Below are 25,442 nucleotides of genomic sequence, written 5' to 3'. Positions count from 1 at the left end.
GAGAACAGCAGCTACTCTGACCAGGGAGAACACAGGGGACCCAGAGTTGGGTCAGTCCCGGCCTCGGCCCTGAGGCCCCCACCCCACACTGCACCAATCATGTGTGACTTTGGAGGAGGTGGCTTCGCCTGAGACTCTGTTTGCTCATTTGAGGCAATATGGGTGGAACGGCTTCTAGGTCAGGTCTGTGACCACCAATGGGCACACACAGGCTTGCACGGGTGTAAACAGCTAAGGAGCCACGTGCAGATGGAAACCATCCTGCTGGCTTGGCCCTGAGATGCAGCCAGAACCTGCCTGCCCAAGGTCTCCCAGCCAGACAGGCAGGGGCTGGAGTATCCGCCCAGTGCAGGAGAGAGCCCAGGAGATGCTGTCCAGGGGAGCCCTACCAGGCACACCATAAGTTCTTCCAGCCTCAATTTCTCCATGTCTGGTGGTAAAGCTTGCCTGAGGTCAAGCAGGTTCATAACCTCTCCTTTTAAGGTAACAGAGACGAGACAGCTGCAAGTCCCACTGTGGAGTCACAGTTACCCAGGACCTTGCTCATCCCTCTGCAGCTCCACACAGGCAGAGCCTCCCAGCATCCCATAGCCTACAATTCCAAAGTGTTCTTTCATAACCAGGCACTTATTCTGTGCTGTTCATTGCCCTAGAGACTCCCATTTGCCACCCATTTGACCTCTCATCCACTCCTTGGGGAAAGGGCTTATCGTCGCCATTGTCAAATGAAGAAAGAGGGGCTCAGAAGGAATAAAGGCTTTGTCTAAAGTCACACAGAAAATGAATGGCAGAGCTGGGACTAAAGTCTGGCGTTGGGACTTGCAAGTTTACTGCACTACTGTGGTGTCATTGCTTAAGACGCATGTGAGTGGACAGATAATACTAATACTAATGCTAACGCTAATACCAATAGCACTTACTACCTTCAGGTCCTGGGCTAAACACCTCACAGGCATCATCCTACGAAATCCTCAACACTTTGGTGAGAAATATAAACGTCTCCATTTTATAGATGAAGACACTGAGGCTAAGAGAGGTTTGTCCCAAGTCATACAACAAATGACTGGGCAGAGTTGCAAGGTCAGATAGCTTGTAAGTAGTGGAATCAGGGTTCAAATCTGGGGGTGTAAAGAATTTCCGTTAGGGGAAACAAGAAGCCAAGGCTCGTGCTGACAGAGGAAGGCTGACTTCCAGAGGCAGAGCTACGTCCTAACACTGGCTTCAGTGAGCCCACAGCGTCGGGTCAGGTGAAGGAGGGAACAGGTAAAATTTTACTCCCAGTTCAACAAGTCAAGAGGTTTATCTCCTCACATCACTTCCTCTAACCTCATATCAGTCCTCAGAACAAGTGGTGTCAACATGTTATCTTAAATCATTTTGTACTGGGACCACTTGACAATGCCCAGGGGAAGTAAGCCCTCAGACTCCTTCCTCTGGCTGGACTCTGTCTCTGGCCTTCCTTCCTCAAGTTTCTGAACATCCAGGCCTGCCCCACACCCTTTAAGCTCTGACTACTCCCAAACCCATGAAAGCAGGGATATGCCAACACGTCCATCATCACATTCCCAGGCCTAGCTCAGTGCCTGGCACACAGTAGCCACATGGTGCACCTTTGTTAAACGAATGAATTATTCCCTAATGGCCTCATTTGATCACTATCAAACGGGTACCTATTATGTGCTGGGCACTTTTGATTTGGAGGTAAACATGGGACCAGCTTGGAGGAACTCTCAGTCCAGGGTGGGGGTGAAGTTTCAGTCTGATGATTCAAAATATAACTATCGGCGCCACCTGAAATACTTTTTAGAATAATGTGGAGAATGAATGAATGAAAGACAAACAACTTAGGGAGACCACAGAGAAAGGAGCCAAATTCAGTGAGACCGCAGGAAAAGGACCCATTGATCTGCCTGAGGAGTCAAAGAAGGCTTTGCTGGTGAAGGACGTGGTGTGATTTCAGCCTTGAAGGGTGAGATGTTTGCCTTAAGGACAAGTGGGGAAAGGATAATTCTAAGCAGAGGAACCAGTATGAACAAGAGCATGCAGGTGTAAAATTACTTCTTGGGGCTGGAGCAAGTGACAAGAGATGCCCCTTCCAGACCCGGCTGCATAGCATGTATTTCCCAGGGGCTGGGGTTGGGTGGAGTCACAGAGAGATTGAAACATTGAACCGTAGTGAATTGAAGAAAGAGAAAGCTCCTGAATTTGGCTTTATGATTAACAGGCTCCTCCTATTAGGCCTCATTTAGATTCATTCTCATGTAGAGACGAAATGTGATTAATCATCTCAGTAAATGCATTTCCAAAAGCATCAAGGGAAATCTAGGGCCCAGGTGCCAATCTCCTCAGGTCTGGAGGCTCAGAGGGGAGCATGGGTACCAGCCAGCATTTACATCACCTGCAGGTCAGGTGCTGGGAGCATCCCCTAGCACACAGCAGAGCCTCCCAGCTCCCTGTCACAGGACACAACTCATCCCCTTCTGGCCAGGTAGTTAGCCTCCCTGCCTCCACCCTGACACCAGAACAGGAGACAGAGGCTGGGCGGGCGGCTTGGGGGCTGCATAAGAAGGAGAGGGCTGCCTACAAACCTGCTGACTCGGGTTCCACAAGGTGCTGCAGGAAGCGCAGCGGGGGAGGCCCCAGTCTCCAGTGTTTGCCCCTGCTCTCAGGCCATTTCCTGCTCGGATTTGGGAATTTTCAGGCCTAGAGGGAAAGTCCCTTGAAAGGAATATTAGAAAGAGAGAGAGAACACCGGATCCGCCTGGAGAGCGCGGAAGGAAAGGCGAGGCTCTGTCCAAAGCCGGCGCGCTGGAGGGAGGGAAGCGGTGAAGCCCGCGTTACTTTCTCGAAGGCTTTGGCGTTGAGCACAGCAAACAAGGCGACTGGAAGACGAGCGGAGAAGACCAGCCCTCGGGGTGGGGGCGGGGAGGCGGTTCAGTGGGCCTCTGGAGTTTGTGTGTCTGTGTCAGTGCGCGCGCGCGCGCGCGCGTGTGTGTGCATCTGGCGCCTGTCCAAGGTGATTTCCCATAAACCACATGCCTCACAAGTCCGCTTAAAAGGCTGTGCCGAGGAGCTGGCCAGTGGAGCCCGGCTCGGGGAAAGTGAAAGTTTTCCAGGGGGCTCTCTGCGCCGCCGCGAGTCCCTCCTCACTCCTGGGACAGCAGCGCGGCCCTCGGCCGGGGCGTGGACTCTGCAGCGGCCAGCGAGCGAGCGAACGAGAGAGCGAGGGCGGCCGACGCGCCCGGCCGGGACCCAGCTGCCCGTATGACCGCGCGGGGCGCCGCCGGGCGCTGCCCTCCCACGGTAAGCGACGGCCGTGGCGCGGGGCCCTGGCCGGGCTGGGGTGGGAGCTCGGCGGCGCGGCCCCTGGGAGCCCGCTGCCCGGGCGCGCCGACTGCCGAGGCTCTTCCGCCCCGGCAGCGGGCTCCGGTTTCCATCCCATCTTTGCGCACGGACTGCGCGAGGCCCCTCGCGCTCTGGCTGGGACCCGAGACGGCCCTGCAGCTACTCTTGGGGCTGCGGCACTCCCTCGGGAAAGGGAAGGCTGCTCACCCCCATTGCATGGAGAGGCACACTGAGCCACCCGCTGGCAAGAGAAAGGGGCTCGCAGCCACGGGACAGAGGCTGCGTCCCTGACTCTCTCCCTTCTGATCAGCCACCGCCAAGGGACAGGCGGAGTGGCTGTGTGCTGAGGGTGGTGCCTTCCCAGCGGGCATTCCTCATGGGCCAAACACATGCTTCTAGGTCCTGCTGGGGAGTGGGCGCTTCTGGATGGGGAAAGTTCAGGGGCCATCCAGCTTATAGAATGCCAAGGCAAAAGGAAGGTGCAGGGCAAGCCACTACTTGTTCCGGTTCACAGACAGAAGCTGTTGGGCACTTGGGTGGCTGGATCAAGTATGTTTTGTGGGAAGCGGCGTCCCAGAGTTGCATGGGGCCAGCTCTGAATCTTCCTGCCAAACCTGGTTCAGTCCGTTGGGGAGATCCTGGGCTTAGTGGTGGTAGAGGAGGTGGAAGGAAGGTTTGGGGTTGCAGAACTGTGGACAGGGACAGCGGGCTGCTCAGGACTGCATGGGGACTGTCCTGCCCCAACCGTGGGGCAGCTCCTAGATGGCGCAGGGTGGCACCGTTAATGGACAGTAAGTGGTCTTCCAATGGGTTTGCTTCTGAGGAATCCTAGAGGAGAAACCCAGGGGGGAGAGAAGCAGAAAAATATTTGGAGGTCAAGGGAGGGGGTTGCAGGTAGGGTAAGAGGGAAGAGCCCTTCCACGGGGGAGGAGGAGCCCAACTGAGAGAGAAGAGTTGGGGTTAGGAGGGGAAATCAGGAAGGGTGAGGTGATAGGCAACAAGACAAACAGGGGCTGGAAGTGAGACCACGAGGAAAGAGGAGGAAAGGAAAGGTGGAAAGAAAGAGGCTGGTTTTAGACAGGGGCAGCCCAAGGGTCCACTCATGCTATAAGATCTCTCCAGGGACCTTGTTGATGGGGAAGATAGAACAAGATAGGAGGCAGGTGAGGATGGATAGCTGGGCTGAGATGTCCCAGCATCTCTCTGAGACTGAAGAGATTCCTGTGGTTACCCCAGAGGCCAAGGCTGGTGGGTGGGAGGAAGAAAGAAGCGGGGAGAAGAGCCGGCCCAGCCGGATGCAAGCTAGAGTGTTAACCCTTTGGTGCCTGTCCAGATCCTCCGCTGAGGCCAATTCAGGGCCCCAGGTGCAGGGTGGCCCCTCTGGCTACCTTCGAAGTCAGCCTCCCACATGGTGCCTGAAATAATGCCAAAAGCCAGGCAGCCCTTGGGGTTAAGCATTGCTCTCTCCTTGCTGTCCTCAAACATCAATATCTTGAAATGCGTGTGGCAAGGCTGTCTTCCCAAGCATCCCCTCCCCCATAGGCCCTTTCCTCCATGCCACTGACAGCTGGGGCTCAGAGCCTCAGGGGCAGCCAGCCTGGGGCAGAGACATACCTTCTGCACGGCCCAGTTTCCTCCCATGGGTCCTGAACTGCAGGTTCCTGAGGGCCTGGGCATCTATTCCCACCCAGAGCTACCTCCTCAACCATGCAAAAGAGCCCAGTGTTTCCTCCATGACTGCTCTCCCTCCTCCACAGTCTCCCTCCCCCAGGTCAGACCAGGACCTTCACCAGATCCCTGTGCTGAATGGCACTGGGCCATCTTGTGCCTCTTTCCTCCAGGCCTCTCCTTCCCTCTCTCTGCCATCAACTTCTCCCCATCTTTCAAGGCCTCACTGTGGCCCCTCCTCCCTGCAACCTCCCTGGAGCCCAGCCAGGGCCTCTCCTCCCTAGTAAGAGCTGACAAACATTTGGGCTTTTAGTTATATGTAAATCAGCATGTTGTTGTGGACTGTTTCATAGCCTCCAATGTGCTACTTGTTTGCAGTATTTGTCTCGTCATCTGAATTACTGAGGCAGAGCCCAGAGCCCAGAACCCAGGAAGGTGCCAGCCCACACCCCATCCTGACAGCATTTCCTTGAATCTGCCAGGAGGCAATATCCAGCTTTGGAAAGAAAACCCAAGGGTCTTTCTCTGCTTCTGGCTGGAGAAGGGGAGACCTAGAGCCAGGGAGAGGGCTAAGGGGACCTTGGCAAGAAGGAGGGAAGGGGAACAACAGGGTGTCAGGAGCCTGTCCCATCACTCTGGGGGTAAGCAGCTACCGGGCCAGGTGGGTGCTGAAAGAGGGGAGAGATCTCAGAAAACATTCTTGCAATGCTAAGAGCTGACTGGCTGGATGCAGAGCCTGATGGGGCTCCGATAGGCAGGTGCCAGCCAGGGATGGTCTAGAGCTGGCACTGCTGCCTCTGATTAATCGGTTGGGCTCTTTTTGACACACATACCCAGGCTCCAAAGGTCTGTGGTGCGGGATAGGTTCCCAGTGAAACTGAATTGGGGCCCCTGGTTTTTCCAGTAGCAGAGCCAGACCTGTGTGGAATCAGGTAGGAGGAAGGGCTGGGCCCAGGCAAATACCTCTGGCTCCAAGTCTGGAAGCCAGCCAGTGCAAGAACATGAACTTGAGAGGAGTGGGCAGCTCACAAGATGCCTGGCTCAGTGTGTGATATTGCAGAGACAGAATAATGGGTAGATGCAAGTCCTGCATTCAAGGAGTTTCCTGTGTAATTGACATTTAGACTGGTAGGCATACCTCCCATGTCCTCATTAGAAGTTCAGTGTGTAGTAAGGCTTGGCCTGGGTTAATCTGGGAAGGCTTCTTGGAGGAGACGACATTTGGATTGTTAGCGAGGGAGAGCAAGGTTGTGCGTGGCTGCTAGGAAATCCTGAGTAAGGTGGGTTTGGGGAATGCTACGTTCTGGAATGAGGGGCAGGTCTGTAGCATTGTGGGTCTGAGGTCCTTGCTTTTCCACCCTCAACAGGGCGTGGGGGTTCCTGGGGAGTGTGAGAGCTGGGGAGAAATTATGCCCTCTCTGTCACAGACATGGCTGGGCCGCCTGCTGCTGCTGGCCTGTCTCCTCGTGAACAGGAGTACTACCGAGGAGGTGTCGGAGAACTGTAGCCACATGATTGGGAACGGACACCTGCAGGTCCTGCAGAAGCTGGTGAGTGTGTGGTCCTGCCTACCTTACCTTCTCCCCACTGGGGAAACGGAGGCAGGAGTCAGGGAGCAGGGCCAAAGAGAGTGGTTGTAGGCAGAGAAATATGGCCATGCAGGATGTGGCTCGTGGCTCCCACTAGCTCCACGGATGTTCTTCTCACTGACCTTCTACAGGTCAATGCCTCTGAGCCCCCCCTCAATCCTGAAGCCCTCTCCCACTCCCCTGCAGGCGGTGGACAGGGTGGACTTCTAGCTGGTTGCCTAGGTTAATGATTGCCTGGAATGTCAAACGTGGACTCTGCAAAAGTTTGTAAAGCCAGCTCTCCCTCGGTGGGATGCTTCCTCTGAGGAGCCAGCCCAGTCTGCCTGCTGTGTCCAGATGTTGCCTCTAGCTCCTGGACTCCCAGATGTGCCGCCAGCCTGGCACCAGGGCCTCAGCCAGATTTGGAAGGGAGGCTCCCGCCTAACTCCCAGCCCTCCCCCCTCACTTCCCTGGCTCTTGCCTGAGCCCTGGGGCTGGGATGGCCTGGTCACCCAGGCCATGAAGGAGCCCGTGCCTCACTCTAATCGTGCCAGCAGAGTCGTCAACAATTTCAAACGTGGTTCAGCCCGGCAGAATCAGGTTGCTGTCATGGCTGCTGTCCTGCTCCGAAGAGAATTTACCATCCCTCTAGCCAGCCAGGCAGTGGGGAGCACCACAGGCTAAGGCCAGCTCCAGGGCCCTGAGCTTGGAGCCCATATGCCGGGCCTCCTGCCTCTATTACCCCCTACACTCTTCCTCCTGTATGTAGCTGCTGCAGCAATCCAAGGTAGACCAAGAGCCACCACATTCTCTGAGGCTTAGAATCACAGAACCACTGCTCTGAGGGCCAGTAAGGGCTTTAAGGGCATCTAGCCTCAGTCCCTACAGATCCTGAATCCCCAGAGCTTGTCTAGCCTCTGCTTGAATTCCTTCCAGGACAGGGAGCTCACTACCTCCCACGGGAGATTATGTCCTACATTAGATAGTTCTTCCTTATAACAAGCTGGCATCTGTGAGATGTCAGAGTGGGAGGTACAAGACAGAGACTTCTTGTTCTTCTGTAGACCTCCCCTGGGCACGTGGAGGGCACAGGTCTTCCCCTAGCCTTGGCTCTGTCTTTCCAGGTGTGGCTGGGGGGAGACGGATGAGGATCAAACCCTGATCCATCCGGAAACTCGAGTCCCCGTCCTTAGGCAAGCTCAGTCGAGTGCAGACACCCTGCCACCACTGGCCTGCTCTCTCTTACAGATTGACAGTCAGATGGAGACCTCGTGCCAAATTGCCTTCGAGTTTGTAGACCAGGAGCAGTTGGTGAGTCATGGCTGTTTACAGGGCCCATGTGCCAGCATGCATGAACTTCCCAGGGTGGGTGTATGTGGGAGCATGAAGGCAGGAGAAGTCCTAGAGCTGGGCAGGGTATGGTGTAAGGATCCCTGGTACTCAGGTCTGGGGTGCCAGGGTCCAGGGCTGAGCTGGGCAGGGCCCAGGCCTCGAGTCCCCTGCTGCTCCCTTCTGCTGGCCTGGCACATGTCAAGGTCTTACTATGCGCCAGGCACTTTTGATCCTGACTATGTGGTTCACTCTTCTTGTTCATGAGAGGTTAAGGGAGAGAACATAGGTAGTAAGTGACTTGAACGCGGGCAGGCTGGCTCTAAGGCCTAAGGAAAACCAGTACTTCTTCTGGGTCAAATGTTTTGTTTAAGGATGTCACCTCCATCCAGCAGACAGACCAGCAACGAGGGAATCAGTCCAGCCCTTTCCCTATTCCTCCTATCCCACACCCAACTGTGTGCTGCTGGTTCTACCTCCCAGCATCTCCGGCTTCTGGGCCCTCACCCCATCAGTTGCTTGGACGATTTCAAAAGCCTCCTAAATGGCCTTCCTGCATCCAGTGCACCCCTCACCCCACCACTAGTGGGCGAGCTCTCTGAACCACAGCCTGTTATCTTCACCACCTCCCCCAAACCTGGAGACCCCTCACTCCAGGAGAAAGCCTAGGTTGTTTAGCCTGGGGTTCACAAGCTCCAGTCTCTATCACACGGCCCAACCCACTACTCCCATTCCCTGTTTCTTCCTGTCTCCAAGCCTTTGCACAAGCTCTTTCTGATGCCCGTAATGCCTTTCCAGCTGCTCCCACCCCAGCCTTTATTCCACGTCTGGTCTTCTTTGTGCCCCCTAGAAAATCACCATCGTGCCCAGAATTTGCTCCCATCTCCGAGCTTCTGCACACCTGACCCATACACATTTCTGTTAGAACTGGAGACCACCTCATGGTCCAAGGAGTAACCTCGGTGTTCCACTCACTCACTCACACCTTACCAAGCATTTACTACTAGGAACCTACTGCACCGAGTGCTAGGAATACAGAGCTAAAAGCCGAGTCTTCATTGAGGCACCCACCATCTCTTTAGGGAGACAAAACACTGAGGTCATTCTTTGGACCCCGAGGTAGTCTCCAGTATCCCCGTGGCCTGGAGGATTAGAAGGAGCCGTATGTTAAAGGGCTTTGTGTGAAAGCAGGCCAAAAGAGGCTCAGAGACAGAGAAACAGAAGTTCCCCAGAACCCACCCTACCTGTACACCTTCATCCTGACTAAAGCCTCATCTTTCAGAAATCTGAGGATCTCTCTGGTCAGAATCCACATTTCCTTCCCTCTACCACAATCCCCAGCAGCACCAGATCGCAACAAGGGAGAATGAAAGCCAGCTGAGGGCAGCGTTCTCCTTCTTACTGGAGTGGGTGGCCCCTCTCCTCAGGAGTAAGGGTAGGGCAGGCTGCAGCCCTCCATCTGCCTGGGATGAGGGCATCCAGCAGGGAGCTTGGGCTCCCAAGTGGCATCAGCCGGGTCGTCAACTCCAGGTTCTACTTTTCAGAACGACCCCGTGTGCTACCTTAAGAAGGCCTTTCTCCTGGTGCAAGACATAATGGAAGACACCATGCGCTTCAGAGACAACACCCCCAATGCCGCTGTCATTGTCCAGCTCCAGGAACTCTCTCTGCGGCTGAGGAGCTGCTTCACCAGGGACTATGAAGGGCAGGACAAGGTAGGAGGGCCCTGGAGCCAGGAGCACTGAGTCGGGGAGGGCAGAGGGCAGCTGCGGTGGCACCATCCCTACCCGTAGGCACAGAGGCACTCGCTGGCCTCACCCATGTCATTGCTCACTTGCTCTCTCACTCACGTATTCATCCCATAAACCTTTGCCGAGGACTCACCGTGCAGGAGGCACAGTGCTAAGCCTTGACGATGTCTCAAGAGCAAGAACTACATGGTTCCCACCCTCTTAGAGCTTATAGTTAAGTGAGGTTGGCAGCCATTAAACAAACAATGACACAAGTAAATAGAATTTTAGCCCGTGAGGACTATTCATTCATTCAACAAATAGTTAATGAGTGCTTATTGCATACCAGGTATTGTTCTAGACTCTGGGATACAGCTGTGATCAAACAAAATTCCCCACATTCATGGAGGTTACATGTAGGGGTGGTGAGACAGTTAACGAAATACGTAAGTAAAGTGTCAATAACTGCACTGCAGAAAGAAAACCAGAGAGGGAAGACCTGAAGCAGGCAGGTGAGGGAGTGAGCCAGGAAGGAGAAGTACGTGGGGCTTCGGGAGAGAGAAACAGGACTTGGATTTAAAAGGCAGTGGGAAAGGAGAGAGAGGGAAGGCTTCTGAGTAAGAAAATATTCACTTGAGGTCCAAAGGTGAGTAACAGGAAGAAATAAGGCTGGTCAGAGCATTCCAGAACAGAGAACGCTGGGCACAAAGCCCTAGGTGAGCAGGAAAGTGCACACTCGGCCCCCAGGTGTGGTCAGCACGGCCAAGGCAGGGGAGTGAAGGGGAGAGAGCCAGGGAGGTGGGAGCCAGATCACCTGGGGTCTTAAAGATGGGGGATTTTGTCTAAAGAGCGAGGGATCCAGTCTAACTTGCGCTGGGAGACCATTCTGGCTGCTGTGCGGGCCATGGTATGTAGGGAGCAGGGATGGAGGCTGGGCGGCCAGCAGGAGGTGCAAGTCCAGGAGGCTCGGACTAGGGTTGTGCAGTGAAGGTGACACAAGGGGACGCATTCCTGAGTTTAGAGAAAGAACCCGAGCACTTGGTAATGCAGCGGCCGTGAGTTGTCGAGGGAAGGGAAGGGTCATGATGGTTTTGTCTCCAGCACGTGGAGTTCCCGTGATGCTGAAATGGGGCAGAGCAGGTTTGGGGGAAGGGCAGGAGTTCAGGTTGGGGTACATTACACTTGAGATGTTCGTGAAATGGCCGAGTGGAGATGTCGAGCAGGCCGCTGGACGTATGGGTCTTGAGTTTGGCTGGTGATAGACAGACGTAAGTGGTGTTGGTCTGTAGGTCATCGGTGAAGCCAGGGGACTGTATGACACTGCCCACTGTGAGAAGAGAAACAGGCTCAGGAAACCCAGCATTTATTTAGAACTCAGGCACCGGAGGGGGCCTGGCAAGGAGGCTGAGGAGCGGTCTAAGGGGTGGGAGGGAACCCAGGAGAGTGTGGGATCCCTGAGCACGTGAAAAAGAGCATTTCCAGATGGGAAGAGTAGTCAACTTTATCACACGGGGTTTGAGAAGCCAAGCAAGAGAAGGGCTGAAAAGTGTCCAATGGATTTGGCAACGTGGAGGTCGCTGTTGGAGGCAGGTGCCCGATCAGTGAACAAAAGTGAGGACGTAGAGGCAACACTGTGGAAGAACCTGGCTCCAAAGAACGGCAGAAAAAGAGAGGTAGCTGGAGTGAGTGTGGGATGGAGGGAGGGAAGACTTTTAAATAAGAGAGGTATTAGATCTGTGGTTTTCCAATGTTGAGGTTCGTAAGAATCACCTGGGAGCTTGTTTAAAATGCAGATTCCCAGAACTTCCCTGGTGGTCCAGTGGTTAAGACTCCACGCTTCCACTTCAGGGGGTGCGGGTTTGATCCCTGGTTGGGGAACTAAGATCCCGCATGCTGCGTGGCCAAAAAATAAAAATAAATAAAAAGGAAGTCTTCATTTAAAAAAATGCAGGTTCCAAAGAAAACACCTTCCTTTTAAATAAAAACTCAAAAAACATTTTTTAATAAAAAAATTTTTTAATGCAGATTCCCAGTATGCACCCCTAGAAAGTCTGATTCACTGGGTCTGTGGGTGGGCCTCGGAATCTGCATTTTAGCAAGCCGCCCACCCTGCACGCTGTATGGGATGCTGGGGGCAGGGGGCCAGACTCCAGGAGCGGGGAGCCAGTGAAGCTGGAGGAGCTGGTCTCCTGAGGAGCCGGCAGGGGAGGGATTCAGAGCTCGGGAGGCAAGAAGACACAGACTCTGTTGAGACAGGTAGACATCGGGACCTTCTGGCCTTGTTTTCTCTATGAAGTATGAGGTGAGGTGTGAAGGACACAGAGATTTTATAAGAAAGGTGAGAAGAAGCCACTTTCCTGTTCCTTACAATTGCCCTGGGCGGGAGGCAGGCAGGGATTGTTGTTTTGACTTTACAAATGAAGAGATGAGCCCAAGCTGGAAAGTTCGTTTGGCCAGCGTTACGGAGCTGGTGAGTGATGCAGTCAAGTCCAGGTGTTCTCATTCCCGCATTCATTCTCTCCTTTATCTGGTAAACATCTACTAAGGGCCCACTGTGCACAGTCCCTGGGCAGCCAGTGATGCCTTCAAGGACTTCAGCACCTAGTAAAGCCCGTAGTTCTTCCCCAGGCAGGTCAGTTTAAGGAAGGACTTGGGAGTCATCGGCAGGTGGGCCATAGATGTGATGAAGCCCTGGGCACAGTGTCTGGGATGAGAGTAGGGGTGGGCCCAGGACTGAGCCCTGAGGAGTGCCAGCCTATGGAAGTCAGGTGGAGGGGGGCAGCCTGGTAAGGAGACTGAGATGGAGCAGCTCAAGGGGTGAGAGGAAAACCAGGAGTGTGTGAAGTTTCTCAGAGCTCCAGGGGGTGTGGGGAGCTTGGGTCCCACGAGCAGAAGAGAAAAGAGCAGCTCAACAGGCATAGCTGGGGCAGCCTTGGCTCTCCTTCCAAGATACACCAGTGCCAGAGAAGGACCCACAGCCCCATGGCCTCCTCCAGGCCATTCTCCTCACCACACAGGATGATCTCTCTAAAAGACTGGAATCTTATGCTCCACTCACCTCCCCAACATCCCCTCAGTTCTCTTTGCTCTGTGGATAAGGTTAATGGTTCTTTTTTTTTAAAATAAATTTATTATTTTATTTTATTTATTTATTGTTTCTGGCTGCATCGGGTCTTTGTTGCTGCACGCGGGCTTTTCTCTGGTAGCGGCGAGTGGGGGCTACTCTTCGTTGCGGTGCGCGGGCTTCTCATTCTGGTGGCTTCTCTTCTTGCGGAACACGGGCTCTAGGCACGCGGGCTCAGTAGTTGTGGCTCGCAGGCTCTAGAGCGCAGGCTCAGTAGCTGTGGCGCATGGGCTTAGTTGCTCTGCGGCATGTGGGATCTTCCCGGACCAGGGATCGAACCCGTGTCCCCTGAACTGGCAGGTGGATTCTCAACCACTGCGCCACCAGGGAAGCCCAGGTTAATGGTTCTTGGCATGGCCAACAAGGCCCTGCAGGACCTGGTCCTTGCTGACCTCTCTCAGCTGCATCTCTTGTCACTTTCCTCCTAGATGGCTGTGCTATAGCCACTGTAGCTTTCTTTTCCATCTTCTAACATTTCAGGCTCTTTCCTGCGTCAGGACCTTTGCACAGTCTATTCTCACCACCTGGACAGCTCTCTCCAACCCCGCCTCCTTTCCTGGTTAAGTCTTGCTCATCGTCTGGTCAGTTCCTTGGGGACTCCCCCAGGCCCTCATTTAGTTCCCCTTGTTATACACTCTCAGATCATTCTTCTTCTTTTTTTTTTTTTTTTTTTGCGGTACTCGGGCCTCTCACTGTTGGGGCCTCTCCCGTTGTGGAGCACAGGCTCCGGACGCGCAGGCTCAGTGGCCATGGCTCACAGGCCCAGCCGGTCCGTGGCATGTGGGATCTTCCCGGACCGAGACATGAACCCGTGTCCGCTGCATCAGCAGGCGGACTCTCAACCACTGCGCCACCAGGGAAGCCCAGATCATTCTTCTTAGGACTCACCACACTTGTAACAATATGTTTAATAACGATGCCCTGTTGGACTCAATGTCCAAATCGGCCAGGGACCACCTCCCTGTTGTTCACTGCGTGATTTCCGGGTAGTTACCAGATGCCTGGCACATTAATGTGTGTTAAATGGAGCCATGAATAAATGATAAATTTCACCAACTCAGGACATAGGGGTCCTGCAAACCAGGGTAGAGGGGAGGGAGAAAACAAGAGAAAAAGAAGACAGATGAAAGAGAGGCCAAGGGAGTTTGACAAACAAGCTAGAGACGTGGGACCGATGCTCATCCTCATCGAGGGGGTCTCTGCTCTCCTTCTAGGCCTGTGTCCGAACTTTCTATGAGACGCCTCTCCAGTTGCTGGAGAAGATCAAGAATGTCTTTAATGAAACAAAGAATCTCCTTAAAAAGAACTGGAACATTTTCAGCAAGAACTGCAACAATAGCTTTGCTAAATGTTCCAGCCAAGGTGAGCACAGAAGGGCCAGCAAGTGTGGGGATGGGGAAGGGCGTGTGGAACAGAGCTGCACTGGGAGGTGGCGCATGGGGCTGGAGGGGCCCCTGGGAGGCAGCCTGATTGCTCCTCGTGCTCCTGTGTGTGTAGACGTGCTTGTTTTGTGTACATATGTGGCTTCATGTACCTCTGGGGGGTCCTAGGCACATGCCTTTCCTGACATGTGTGTGCATGCACACCTACATGTGTTTGCATGTTGAGGCATCAAGAAGGATCATGCTGGTGGCTGTGAGATCAGGGAGTGGAAAAGGGGGCCCTCTCAGAGAGCCCTGTAGGCATGGAGGCTTTCCCACCGGCTCTGCAGGCTGGCTGAACGTATGGGGGGTACCGTGGAGAGAGCAGAGGCTCCATCGGGGATTCAGGGTCCTTGCTCCGGGAGCCCTGCTGCGAATCACCAGGATACCCTGGCTCCAGAAGCCCCCAGGATGCCTTGAGTGTCCCCTCAAGGGACAAGGCTGGATTTGAAGTCTGAGCATCATTCAAACTCCCAGTGCTGGCCCAGCTGCACACATGTCTACCCTGCGTTGTCCTCGTCTCTGCGTCCTGTGCCACGTGTGCCCACCTACATTCAACCTTGCTCCCCGAGGCAGGGGCTGAGGCCCTGCGACCTGCCAATGGCCAAGTCCAGTCTCGTTGCTTCAATCCCAAGGCCTCAAGCCTTGGCCACATTCCAGCCCCAGCCTGTTCCCGCCTGTGGCCGTGACTGTTCAGCCCCCTGCTGTGCATGAAACCACCTTGCTGCTTTCCAACCAACAGTGTCTTTGGGGCTTGAGGGTGTCTTGTGTTAGTCCTGGAGGCCACTACTCAACCTCCTGGCTGGCTGTTGTCACCCCTGGCTTGGCATCTGGCCAGCTGGAACTCCAGGAAGGGCTGTTCTCTGGTCTTGCCTGACCCCAACCCCCAATCTGTGTGTCTAAACCCCACTTTTTGCTCTTTCCTGCAAAGAACCTTCCTGCAGTTTGCACCTTCCCTGTCTAAGGCCTGTGTCATGAGCATTGGCTCCAGTCCTGTCCTCTCCTCAGCCCCAGGGCTGAGTTAGGGCATGAGGGGACCCCCAGACCCACATACCCCTCTCCATCCCTCTGGGAAAGCTGTGCTGGAGGCTGGTGACTCTATCTCCTCCCCGTCCTTCTCTCTCCCTCTCTCTGTGGTTCTTTCAGATGTGGTGACCAAGCCTGATTGCAACTGCCTGTACCCCAAAGCCACCCCTAGCAGTGACCCGGCCTCTGTCTCCCCTCAGCAGCCCCTCGCCCCCTCCATGGCCCCTATGGCTGGCTTGACCTGGGCTGACTCTGAGGGGACAGAGGGCAGCTCCCTCTTGCCCGGAGAGCAGGCCCTTCGCACAGTGGACCCGGGCAGTGCCAAACAGCGACCACCCAGGAGCACCTGCCAGAGCTTTGAGTCACCAGAGACCCTGGGCGTCGAGGGCCACCCCACTGGAGGTTCACCTCAGCCCCAGCCCTCTGTCGGAGCTCCTGTCACTGGGACGGAAGACATTCTTGACTCTGTACTGGGCACTAACTTGGACCTGGAAGAGGCCTCCGGAGAGGCTAGTGAGGGTCTTATACCCCAAGGGGCAGAGCTTGCCTCCCGCATGTTGTGGAGAGGCAGCGTCCAGGCAGAGACTGCCAGGACCAGCCGTCTCCTCTCAGCATCTTCACCACTCTCTGGGTCAGGAAAGGGCTGGCAGCCTGCGGATGTAACTAGCACACCACTGCCCATGGTGGGCCCCGTGAGACCCACTGAGGCCTGGAGTCACACACCTGAGAATGCAGACCATTCATCTGCCTCGCCCAGAGACCACCAGGAGCCAGGCTCTGCCGGGACCCCAGCACTGCGCCCGCACGGCCTCAGCAGTCCCTCTGCCCCCTCTTCTCAGCCAAGGCTTCCCAGAAGCCATTCCTGGGGCAACGTGCTGCCCCTTGGGGAGCTGGAAGGCAAGAGGAGCACCAGGGACCGGAGGAGCACCGCAGAGCTGGAAGGAGGACAAGCAAGTGAGGGGGCGGCCAAGCCCCCAGCCCGTTTTAACTCCGTTCCTTTGACTGACGCAGGCCATGAGAGGCAACACAAGGACCCCTCCGACCCCCAGCTCCCCGGCTTTGTCTTCCGCCTGCTGGTGCCCAGCATCATCCTGGTCCTGCTGGCTGTCGGTGGCCTCCTGTTCTACAGGCGGAGGCGGCGGGTAAGAAGAGCCCGATGCGGGAGAGCAGGGCTCCGCGTGGGGGCAGGGCACAGCCTGGCTGGAGGAGCAGGTCGGAGGACGACTTGGGCTCAGACTGGGTTCTTCAGGCGCTGAGAGACAGGAGGCTGACTGAGCACAGGGGATGGGAGGTTGAAATGAAGGGTTTCTTCAAGAACAGGGAAGGCTCAGGCTTACAAGATGAACCAGTAGGGACTGGGGCAGAAGAGTAGGAGGCACTGCGCTTGGTCTAAAGCAGGATGAGGACCCAGATGGGAGGGGAGATGGAGGAGGAAAGTGATGCGTGTGAGGTCAGGGCAGGGCATTGCCTGGCAGCTCTGCAGAGCTGGGGTATGAGGATAGGAGAGGCCCCTGGAAGCCCCCTGGCCCTCTGGCTGATCCAGAGTGGGGAGGCTTGGCAACGCTGTCGTAGAGTCCCTGAGCAGCCCTGCCTGAGGATGGGGCCACGGCGTCCCCACGCTCCCTCAGCTCCTCGGTGAGCCTGCTCTTTTCTGTCCCCAGAGCCATCGAGAGCCTCAGACAGTGGATTCTCCCATGGAACAACCGGAGGGCAGGTGAGAGGTTTTTTTTTTGGGGGGGGGGCTCTGATAGGCATGGGGGGCCTGTCTTGGCATTTATTTCCCATCTAGATTTGGAGGAGACGTTCTCCCACTTGCTCTAAGGAGATGAGGTTCAGAACAGGATTCCGGGGTGGGTGGGGAGAAGGAAGGGTGTCTCTTCTTTCCTAGCTATCTGGGACTTTTCCTAGTTTCTTCTTAGGGTTAGGCATTTCTGGGTCTTCTAAATCTGGGAGGGCTGGAGCACGTGTGTGCGGGCTTGGGGGGCAAACTTAGGGGATCCCCTCACTCCCTGGCCTCTGCTGAAGTCTTATGCCAGCCTGTGCTCTGCCCGCAGCCCCCTGACCCAGGATGAGGACAGACAGGTGGACCTGCCAGTGTAGAGGGAATTCTAAGGTAAGACTGATCTGGATCTCTCGCAACCCCTTAAAATTAGTTACACCCAAATTTTCCAGTCACCCTAACTTGTTTGTGGTACCACCAACTCCCCGGAGGCACCCACACTTGACTCCCTTCTCTCTCTCTCTCTCTCTCCTACTCCCTTTTCCATCTATCGCCAGGTCTGGCCAACCCTCTTCTCCCTGAGTCCTCAGGCCTCCCACTGCCCCTTCATTCCCTCCACCCCATTTGAGGCCAGGCACTGCCAATTCTGTGTCGGGCTATTATTTCTGCACTGGGCTTCTACTTTTGCTGCCACTTTCCATCGCAGAGCAACCAAATTGTTCTTATGTAAGGTCTTTAGCCTCTTGGGGAATTTCAGCAGCTCTGTATCACCAACTACTTCAAACCCAACATTCTCAGCTTGGCACCCAAGCTCCTCCAGCAGCTGCTCCTAACACGCACCTCCTGCCAGCTTCCTCTCTGTCTGCGCCCTGATTTGACCCTTCTTCCCAACCAAGATCATTTCTACTTCCCTGCTTTTAGATGCAAGGAGCCATAGAGGCTTAGTCTTAGAAGGGCCCTCAGAGGTCATTTGGCCTAGTGTCTCTGCATCCCAGATGGGGAGTCAGCCAGCTTCTGGTCACACACTCTCAGTCGCAGGCAAGCTCCCTGCCCTCTCCCAGTAGCACTGTAGGGAAGTCCTTCCTCACTAGAGGCATAACTGGCTTCCCTGCCCCCTCCCTATCCTCCCTCATGAGAGCCCTCCAGTATTTAAAGTCAGTTATCCATGTCCCCTTTAAGAATTCTCTAAGCTAAGTGTGGCTAAGTCCCTCAAACATTCCTTATATGATATGGTTTTCAGACCCCTCACCATCCTGTTCGCCCTCCTTTGGACACACTCGTTTGTCAATGTCCCTCTGAAAATGTGGCGCCCAGCCCTGGACACAGTGCTCCAGATGTCTGACCAGCTCAGAGTACAGTGGGACTGTTACCTTCCTTGATCTGGACAGTGTTCTTCTATTCGTACAGATTAAGATTGCATTCGTGTTTGTTTGTTTTTTGAACAACCACATCATGCTGTTGTCATATGTTGAGCTTGTGGTCTGTTAAAGCCCCTAGTTCCATTTCCCATAAACCTCTGTCAAGACGGACTCTATCCTGTACTTGGAGAATTTAATGTTTTTACCAATGTGCGGGAATTTATATTCGTCCTTGTTAAAACCACCTCGTGGGCTCAGACCTATCATCCGAGCCTACTGAAATTGTTTTAAATCCTAATTCTGTCTTCACAGCCCTCCCAGTTGTGTCTCCTGCACATAGATGAGTGCCTTCTGTTGTCCTCGCCCATGTTTTTGATACACGTGTGACTCTTATCACTCCTCACCTTGGGCTCCCCGATTCCAGGCAGCCCACGGCCCTCCTCCCTTCCTTCCCCTCAGACCGCAGTCAGGCTGCAGGAATCAGCCCTTCCTGACGGTCTCCATCACCCTCTGGTTTCTCTTTTAGCTCGTACTCCTCTTCTCTTTTGTATTGGTTAATACTATATCGATTTGCACTTACTTGGATATTGTTTGTTTTTATACATTTTAAAATCTTACTTGATGCATATGTGTGCGTTCCGTACCCCTAAGAAGTCTGTAAGCCCCTTGAGGGCAGGGACTGTGTCTTCTACTTTTTTTGCATTTCTTTTTCTATCCTGAGTCCTAAACAGAGAGGGCTTCTTCATCCTCGCTAAGAACTCAGCAAATGCTGACTGATTGGCTTCAGGGCTGACGGGCCGATTGGCCCTGGCTGGCTGTCTCTAACTGGTGACCAGTTAACCAGCTAACTAATTGACTCTGAGCGGCTGACCAGCCGGCTGGGTGACTCTGACACGTACTAGCTAGTAACTGCCTAACTGGCTAGTCGCTTGGTGAGCTGATTGGCTAACTGACTGGCTGGCGGCCTGCCTGAGTTGCTCATTGGCAGGCTGGCTGACTAGCTGGAGTGAACCCATTCAAGTTTCCAGCCACATCCCATGCCAAATGCAAGCCAGCACTTCAGGGCCTTCTCATGTGTGGAGTGACAGGTCTGGGCCACTCCTAGCGAGATAGGGGATCTGCCAAATGCCGAAAACCAGGGGAGCCTATTTAGAAAACAGCAAGAAGTAACACATCTGGAATCCTGGGGTCACCTTGTTGGTAGGGTGAACGAAGATGGGTCAGATGGGACACTGGCAGGGCTGCGAGAATGATGCATATCCCGTCAGGACCGGCAAGTAGAGGATGGACCAAGGTCCCTAGGGACTTCACAGCTCAATGCTGTACCACCCTCTGACTGGTCCCCTGCCTCCCCCCTTGGTCTTGGCCCTCTGCCTGCCTAATCTCAGGCCCTCCCAAGCTTTCCTCTTCCCCCCCTTAAAATTTCACTTAGAGAGGAACCCAGGGCGGGGGCCACATCCAGACCTCCACTTGGATACAGCCCTAAAGTGGTCTCCAGGCCAGGCGGCAGGAGCCTCAGGGAGACTCAGGACCGGCCTCAAGACTTACTGCTGCTCTAGGGAGAGAAATGACAGGGGGAAACACAGAGGCAGAGGTCCGAGAGAGGGACCCTCAGAAAGGAAACGTGGACACCAGACCCTCCACTCCAAGAACCAAGACATAGGGGCAATGGGCTGGAGGTTGCCCATTTGGCTCTCCTTCCCTCCTGGCCCCAGCAGGGCCTGTGGCCTGGCTGCGCCCAGCATGGCTCATGTCCAATTTATGGTCCTCCCTTCTTCCCCTTCCAGAACATGGGAATGGGCTGGGAGCCAGAAGCTGTGGTCCTATCCTTCCTCCTTACCCATCACGGGTTTTGCTAGTAGGGCCCATGGACAGTCCGGGAGGGAAGCTCCACACTGGGTCCAAAGTCAAACTGTTGGATGGAGTCCAGGGGATTTCTGCTCTGGGAACAAAGCGTTCTGAGGACAAGGATGGGGGAGGGCTTGGAGAGAGCAGGGCCCTGACTCTTACGGATGATGCAGGGAGGCAAGTCCCTTGGTCCATCCGGCAGGAGGCTGGCTTGCTTAGGGGTTAGCACGCCAAATGGCAGGGTGGGAGTTTCCTTGTCCAGAACTGCCTCCAGTTCTTCCCCTTCAGATACCTCTGCCCTGCTGTCCTGAATATCATGTGTGATGACCCTCTGTGATAAGTGGTGAGGAGGTGGGAATGAGCAATTCCTCTTCTTTGCTAGAGTTAGCAGGATTCACTTTTGATTTTTTTAGACCAAGGACAGTGAGATGGTCTTTCCTGAGGAGGGGTCTAAGGACATGCAAGTGCCCCTTTCCGTCCCTGTCAGACCCCTCCACTTGAGCAATGCCCCCTACCCCAGCCCTGCTGAGACCTCTACCAGGCCCTGTTACCTCCCCCTATGGTCCCTGGTTCCCCAGGAGGAGGTAGGAGGTGAGGCCAGTCTGCCCAGTGGCTTGGGCTGCTGCCAGAGAAAGCTGCCCGGTCCCTTGTGGTGTCTGGGATGGCTGGGAAGGCGAGGGAAAGGATGGGGGGAGTCCTGTCTGCAGCACCACCAACGGCCCACAGGAATGCTCTACCTCGCCCACCCATGTCCTCGGCGACCCCTCCCTTCACTCCCACCCGGCTGACCAGCCTTTCTTTCTCTCCCCTACAGCTGGGCACGCAGGATAGTCTCTCCATGCGAGGAGACGTTATGGGGACATCCACCACCACCCCTCCCCAGCCATTCTCCTGGGAATGTGGCCTGCCTACCATGAGAGCCCCTGGACTCAGGAGAGCAAGACTGGACCAGAGCAGCGAGGCTGGGGCCCTCAGCCCTCGACCCTCAGACTCTGGACTGACTAAGAGAGGGCTGGAGGTGCCCCCCACGCTGCTATTTATCGGGGGCCCTGGAGGCTCCCATCCGCTTGAGGAAGGCTGGGAAGCCCGGCTGAGGACCCTCTGCCCCTCAGGGGCTGTGTCCTCCTCCCATCCCCCTCCAAGCCAACACCTGGGCCAGGGACCCAGAGGCCCGTGGGACATGGGAGAGCAGGGTGGGCGCTGAGGAATGGAAGAGCCCTTGTGCCCGAGGACCCGCCTGGTGCCAAGATCCCAACACCGACAAGCAGGGACTCGTCTCCAGAGAGAGAAGCATGAGATTCGCAGGGCAGGACAGTGTCACTGGATTTCCCGTAAAGGTGTGTAGCCCAAAAGACGGGAAGAGAAGGCTTCTGGGCCTGCTGGTCTGCACGGACAGCCCAGAGTGGGTCTGCACCCTCCACTTGCCTAACTGCCCTCTGCTGGTGGCCAGGCGGAGAGGGGATGCCAGCCCTACCCTCAGGACCTGCCTGGCTTGGCTCGTGATGCCAACGGCAAGACCAAGCTCTGGCCTCCGCCCCAGCGTCCCCCCAGCCCTGCCAGAGCTTCTCCAGGAGGCTGCGCAGAGGCTCTCCTCATGAAGGAAGCCATTGCACTGTGAATACTGAACCCGCCTGCTGAACAGCCTGCCCCATCCATCCCCGAGAGCAAACACCTATCCGTCCTCCCACCCCTCCAGCCTCTCTCCCCAGCTTCCTGCACTGAGTGCCCGAGCCGGCCTCGCCCGTCGACTGAGGGAGCCCCTGAGCCCCGACCTTCTGCTGACCCGGCTCTGAATCCCTGGGGTGGATTAGGGTGGGAGAACTGCCCGGGCCACCAGCCAGAGCTGGTCTTCAGGCTGCATTGTTCGCCCAGGTTTCTGCATCTTGCACTTTGACATTCCCGAGAGGGAAGTGACTAGTGGGAGGGAGAAAAGGAGGGCAGGGACAGACACAGAGAGAGGCTGCAGGGTGAGCTCTGATGGAAAATAGGTCTTTGAAGTTAAGGGCATGGCCCTGAGGTGGGGGAAGGGGTCTGCACCCCTGACCCCCCAGCCTGTGCTCTTGCCCTGTACCAGGCCCCTGCCCCAACCACAACCCCAAGGCTGCTGCTGGCTGGCACCTGGGGTGAGTGGTTGTCCCTGGTAGGAGCCCGGGAGGCAGTGACACCCTCCAGCTCTCATCCCACCCCTCGCTAGCACCATCTCTCTGACCAGGCAAGCCAGGGTGGGAGAGGGACTTGGAGAATCCAGGCATCTGCTTCCAAGTCTGCCTGAGGGCCTCAGCTTCCTGGGTCAGCCCATGGCTGTGGCTCTGAGAGTTGGGCAGCAGGTGACAGGGCTGTTGATTACCCTCGGTCCCTTTGTGCTACTGTGTCCCTCCTCTCCTGCTGCCCTGGGCCCTCCACTGAGAGACCCTGCCCTACTTGGCCACTGGACTGGGGCCTAGGAGCTTCCCTTCCTGCCCTTAAAAGTGAGGGTCCGCTGGTCCCTGCCTCCCCTGCCCTGTTGCTGTCAGCTGAGGGAAGGGCAGTGGAGAACTTTCCCCTTTGGGTCCCTTTTCCTAGTCACAGACTCTATATTTGATACGAAAAAATATATATTTAAAAGTGGAAGGAAAAAAACCCCACAGAAAAAGCATTCCTCCCTCACGCCCCACCCCTTAAACGTATGGTGTTTTAAAGGTCGTGAAAGCAAGTCCAATCCATCACAGAAACTCTTTGTGGGCTCTTGGTGACACAGGAGTGGGAGGGGCCTCAGAGCCCCCTCTGGGCGGCTCCCCAGCTACCTGAACAGGCACCCTTCTTTTCTCTGAGAAAGCCGAGAGGGAACATTGGCTCACGCACTGTGAGATATTGTTTTTATACTTGGAAGTGGTGAATTTTATATGAAGTCATTTAAATATCTATTTAAAAAATAGGAAGCTGCTTATATATTTAATAATAAAAGAAGTGCGCAAGCTGCCACGTGTGAGTCATGGGAAAAGTTGCCTTTGGTGTGTGAATGGCAAAAATGGAGTCGGAGGGGTGAGCAGTAGCTGCTGGGTGAGACCCAGCTCAGAAAGCATTTTTCAAGGTACGGGGGGAAGGAGGGTTCTCTCCAACTTCCAGTCTTGTTACCAAAACCTCCTGCATTATCGCTGTCCCAAACACATTCATCTGCATATCTGTTTAATAGGAAAATGGACAGAAACCAGCCAAACGTCAGGCCTGCCCACCAGCCCCTGCCCCAGCCCAGCCTAGCCCAGCATGGCTGGTTGGGCTCTGTCCAAGGGCCCAAGGGGCCTGTAAGGATGAGGCTCCTTGACCACTGACCCCTGCTGTCCGGGTCCTCGCAGGCTCTGAGGTGAATGAGCACTGTCTCTGGACTGGGAACTAGGGGAGGCTGGCAGAGGGAGAGCCAGCAAGCTCTGTGAGTGGCCTTAAGCCCTGATCTTCCTTCTGGGAGTGGAGAGGAGACCAAGGATGCAGACTTCCAGGGGCAGAGGGGTGTTGGGAAGGTTCAGAGTGATTGAAGGCCCAGCATAGCCCAAACACACACCCTGGGCAAGGCTGGGATAAAAGGGGCCTCCCCACCACTAAGAATGTGGTGGACAAAGTTTTGCATCAGTGGGTCTCAACCCTGGCTCACCTGAAACTAACTTAGGTTGTTTCCAAAAATACTGGCACCCAAGCCCCACCCTAGATCAACAAAATGAGAATCTCAGGCGTGAGGCTCAGACACCAGGCATCAGAAATTTTTCAAGACATTTCAAGTAATTCAAATGTGATCCTGGATGAGAAGCATGTAGAGCTACACTGTCTGATATGGAAGTTATTTGGGTTTAAATTAATTAAAATGGAATAAAAGTAAACATTCAGTTTTTCAGTACTACTAGCCACACTTCAAAGTTCAATAGCCACGTGTGGCTACCATGTTGGATAACACAGAAACAGAAAATTTGCATCATCTCTGAAATCATATTGGACAGCGCTGCACAAAAGTTTGTGTCCCCAGACTTAGGAGAACAAGGTTATAGGGTCAGAATGGGCACCAAGCAAACATGCCTGGAACTAAGTACCCAGGTATCTCAGTTACCCCTCTCTGTGCCCTGAGCCCCCACTACCACCCTGTCTCTCATCATTTCCCTTAAGCTAGCTCTTCCCTTTGTATCAAAAGCTCCTCAGAAAAGATTTTTGAAGAAACTTATTCATATTTTTTTCCTTCAAGTCACAACTTAAAAGTTGCCTCCTCTGAGAAGCCTTCCCAGCCTGACCCAGGTCCCGGAGGCCCACCCTAGCTCAATTCCTTCCTCCCCTGTTCTCCCACAGACTGAGAGCCTGTTTATTTGTCTGTCCCGCCAGGCCACTGACTATGGCAGGAACTGTTCTGTATCCCTCCTTGCATCCCAGTACCTGAGAGTATCTGGCACAGAGTAGGTACCCAATAAATGTGCATCAAAAGGTTAATACTGAATGCATGACAAAGGTATAGTAAGGCAAATTCTGACCAGATTTAATGGTGGCCTTTTCTAGGGGCTTACTTGATATTAACCAGTGGAATAGATATCCAATAACTACAATTCATTAGTAGAGGAGGTATTTTCAGCAGGTCTCCCTGGCTTCTGTTGGAGATGGGGCTAGGTTAGAGCCCTAACTGATCACTGGGCAGTGGATGGAATGTAATTTCAAGGACTTTAAGCAAGGATTGGCAAACGAACAAATGCCCCTGCCCCTCACTTGCCTTTCCAGAGGCCCCAGGAGGTATCCAGAAAGAAATGCCAGAGAATCTCAGTAGCCTTTCCTGGACTTCATGTGCTGCAGGTGCTGCTTCAGAAGTGTCGTATCTGTGGAACGACATCAACTTTGGATTCAGAGCCAAAGAACTTAAGCCATTGGCTTGGATCTCTTCCTGCTGTGTGAACTTGGGGAAGTATTTAATCCCTTTGAACCTCAGGTTTCTCCTCATCTTTAGAACTGGCTTAAGAATACAAGCCAGGTATACCTGGCCTGAGGTTCAAATGCAGGGACAAACCCCAAAGCACCTTGTGGACTCTAAAGGCTGCCCGCAGATAAAGTGTGTTCTGATGCTGCCCCTGCCAGCTGGTCCCGTGGTGCCCAGGCCAAACACAGCTCCTCTCTGGGCAGGCACTGGGGACCCAGGATGCTGCCAGAGCCTGGCTGTACTCAGGAGAAGGTGGCAGAGCCAGGTGCTTCCTGCTGGGATGAGGATTCAGATACCTTGTAGCTCAAGGATTTGGGGCTGAAGGAAGACTGAGCAGGAAGTGGCCCTGGGACATAGCGGGTGCCTGTTAACAGGCAGGGTCAGGAA

The 25,442-nt window shown here is 54.7% G+C and overlaps 1 protein-coding gene across 6 annotated transcripts; it reads left to right on the top strand.

Annotated features, from left to right (window-relative positions):
• Positions 1 to 2,800: 2,800 nt before the first annotated feature.
• Positions 2,801 to 23,098, top strand: CSF1 (colony stimulating factor 1). Of its 6 annotated transcripts, none has more exons than XM_033862264.2 (9): positions 2,801 to 3,303; positions 6,381 to 6,563; positions 7,830 to 7,892; positions 9,455 to 9,625; positions 13,979 to 14,126; positions 16,223 to 16,353; positions 16,873 to 16,925; positions 17,266 to 17,324; positions 20,952 to 23,098. In XM_033862264.2, exons 1-8 carry the CDS (start codon positions 3,265 to 3,267, stop codon positions 17,309 to 17,311), a joined length of 834 nt encoding a protein of 277 aa, XP_033718155.1. In that variant the 5' UTR covers positions 2,801 to 3,264; the 3' UTR covers positions 17,312 to 17,324; positions 20,952 to 23,098. The 6 variants fall into 6 exon arrangements, with proteins under 6 accessions (XP_033718155.1, XP_033718142.1, XP_033718138.1 ...); XM_033862251.2 differs by lacking the exon at positions 20,952 to 23,098 and adding an exon at positions 18,602 to 18,868 and having other exon boundaries at positions 2,803 to 3,303; positions 15,332 to 16,353; XM_033862247.2 differs by lacking the exon at positions 20,952 to 23,098 and adding an exon at positions 18,172 to 18,465 and having other exon boundaries at positions 2,803 to 3,303; positions 15,332 to 16,353.
• Positions 23,099 to 25,442: the final 2,344 nt, after the last annotated feature.

This window comes from Tursiops truncatus, chromosome 1 (assembly GCF_011762595.2).
Source record: "Tursiops truncatus isolate mTurTru1 chromosome 1, mTurTru1.mat.Y, whole genome shotgun sequence".
Lineage (NCBI taxonomy): Eukaryota > Metazoa > Chordata > Mammalia > Artiodactyla > Delphinidae > Tursiops > Tursiops truncatus.
Note: the sequence above shows the minus strand (reverse complement) of the source record. Positions and strands in the feature narration are given on the sequence as shown.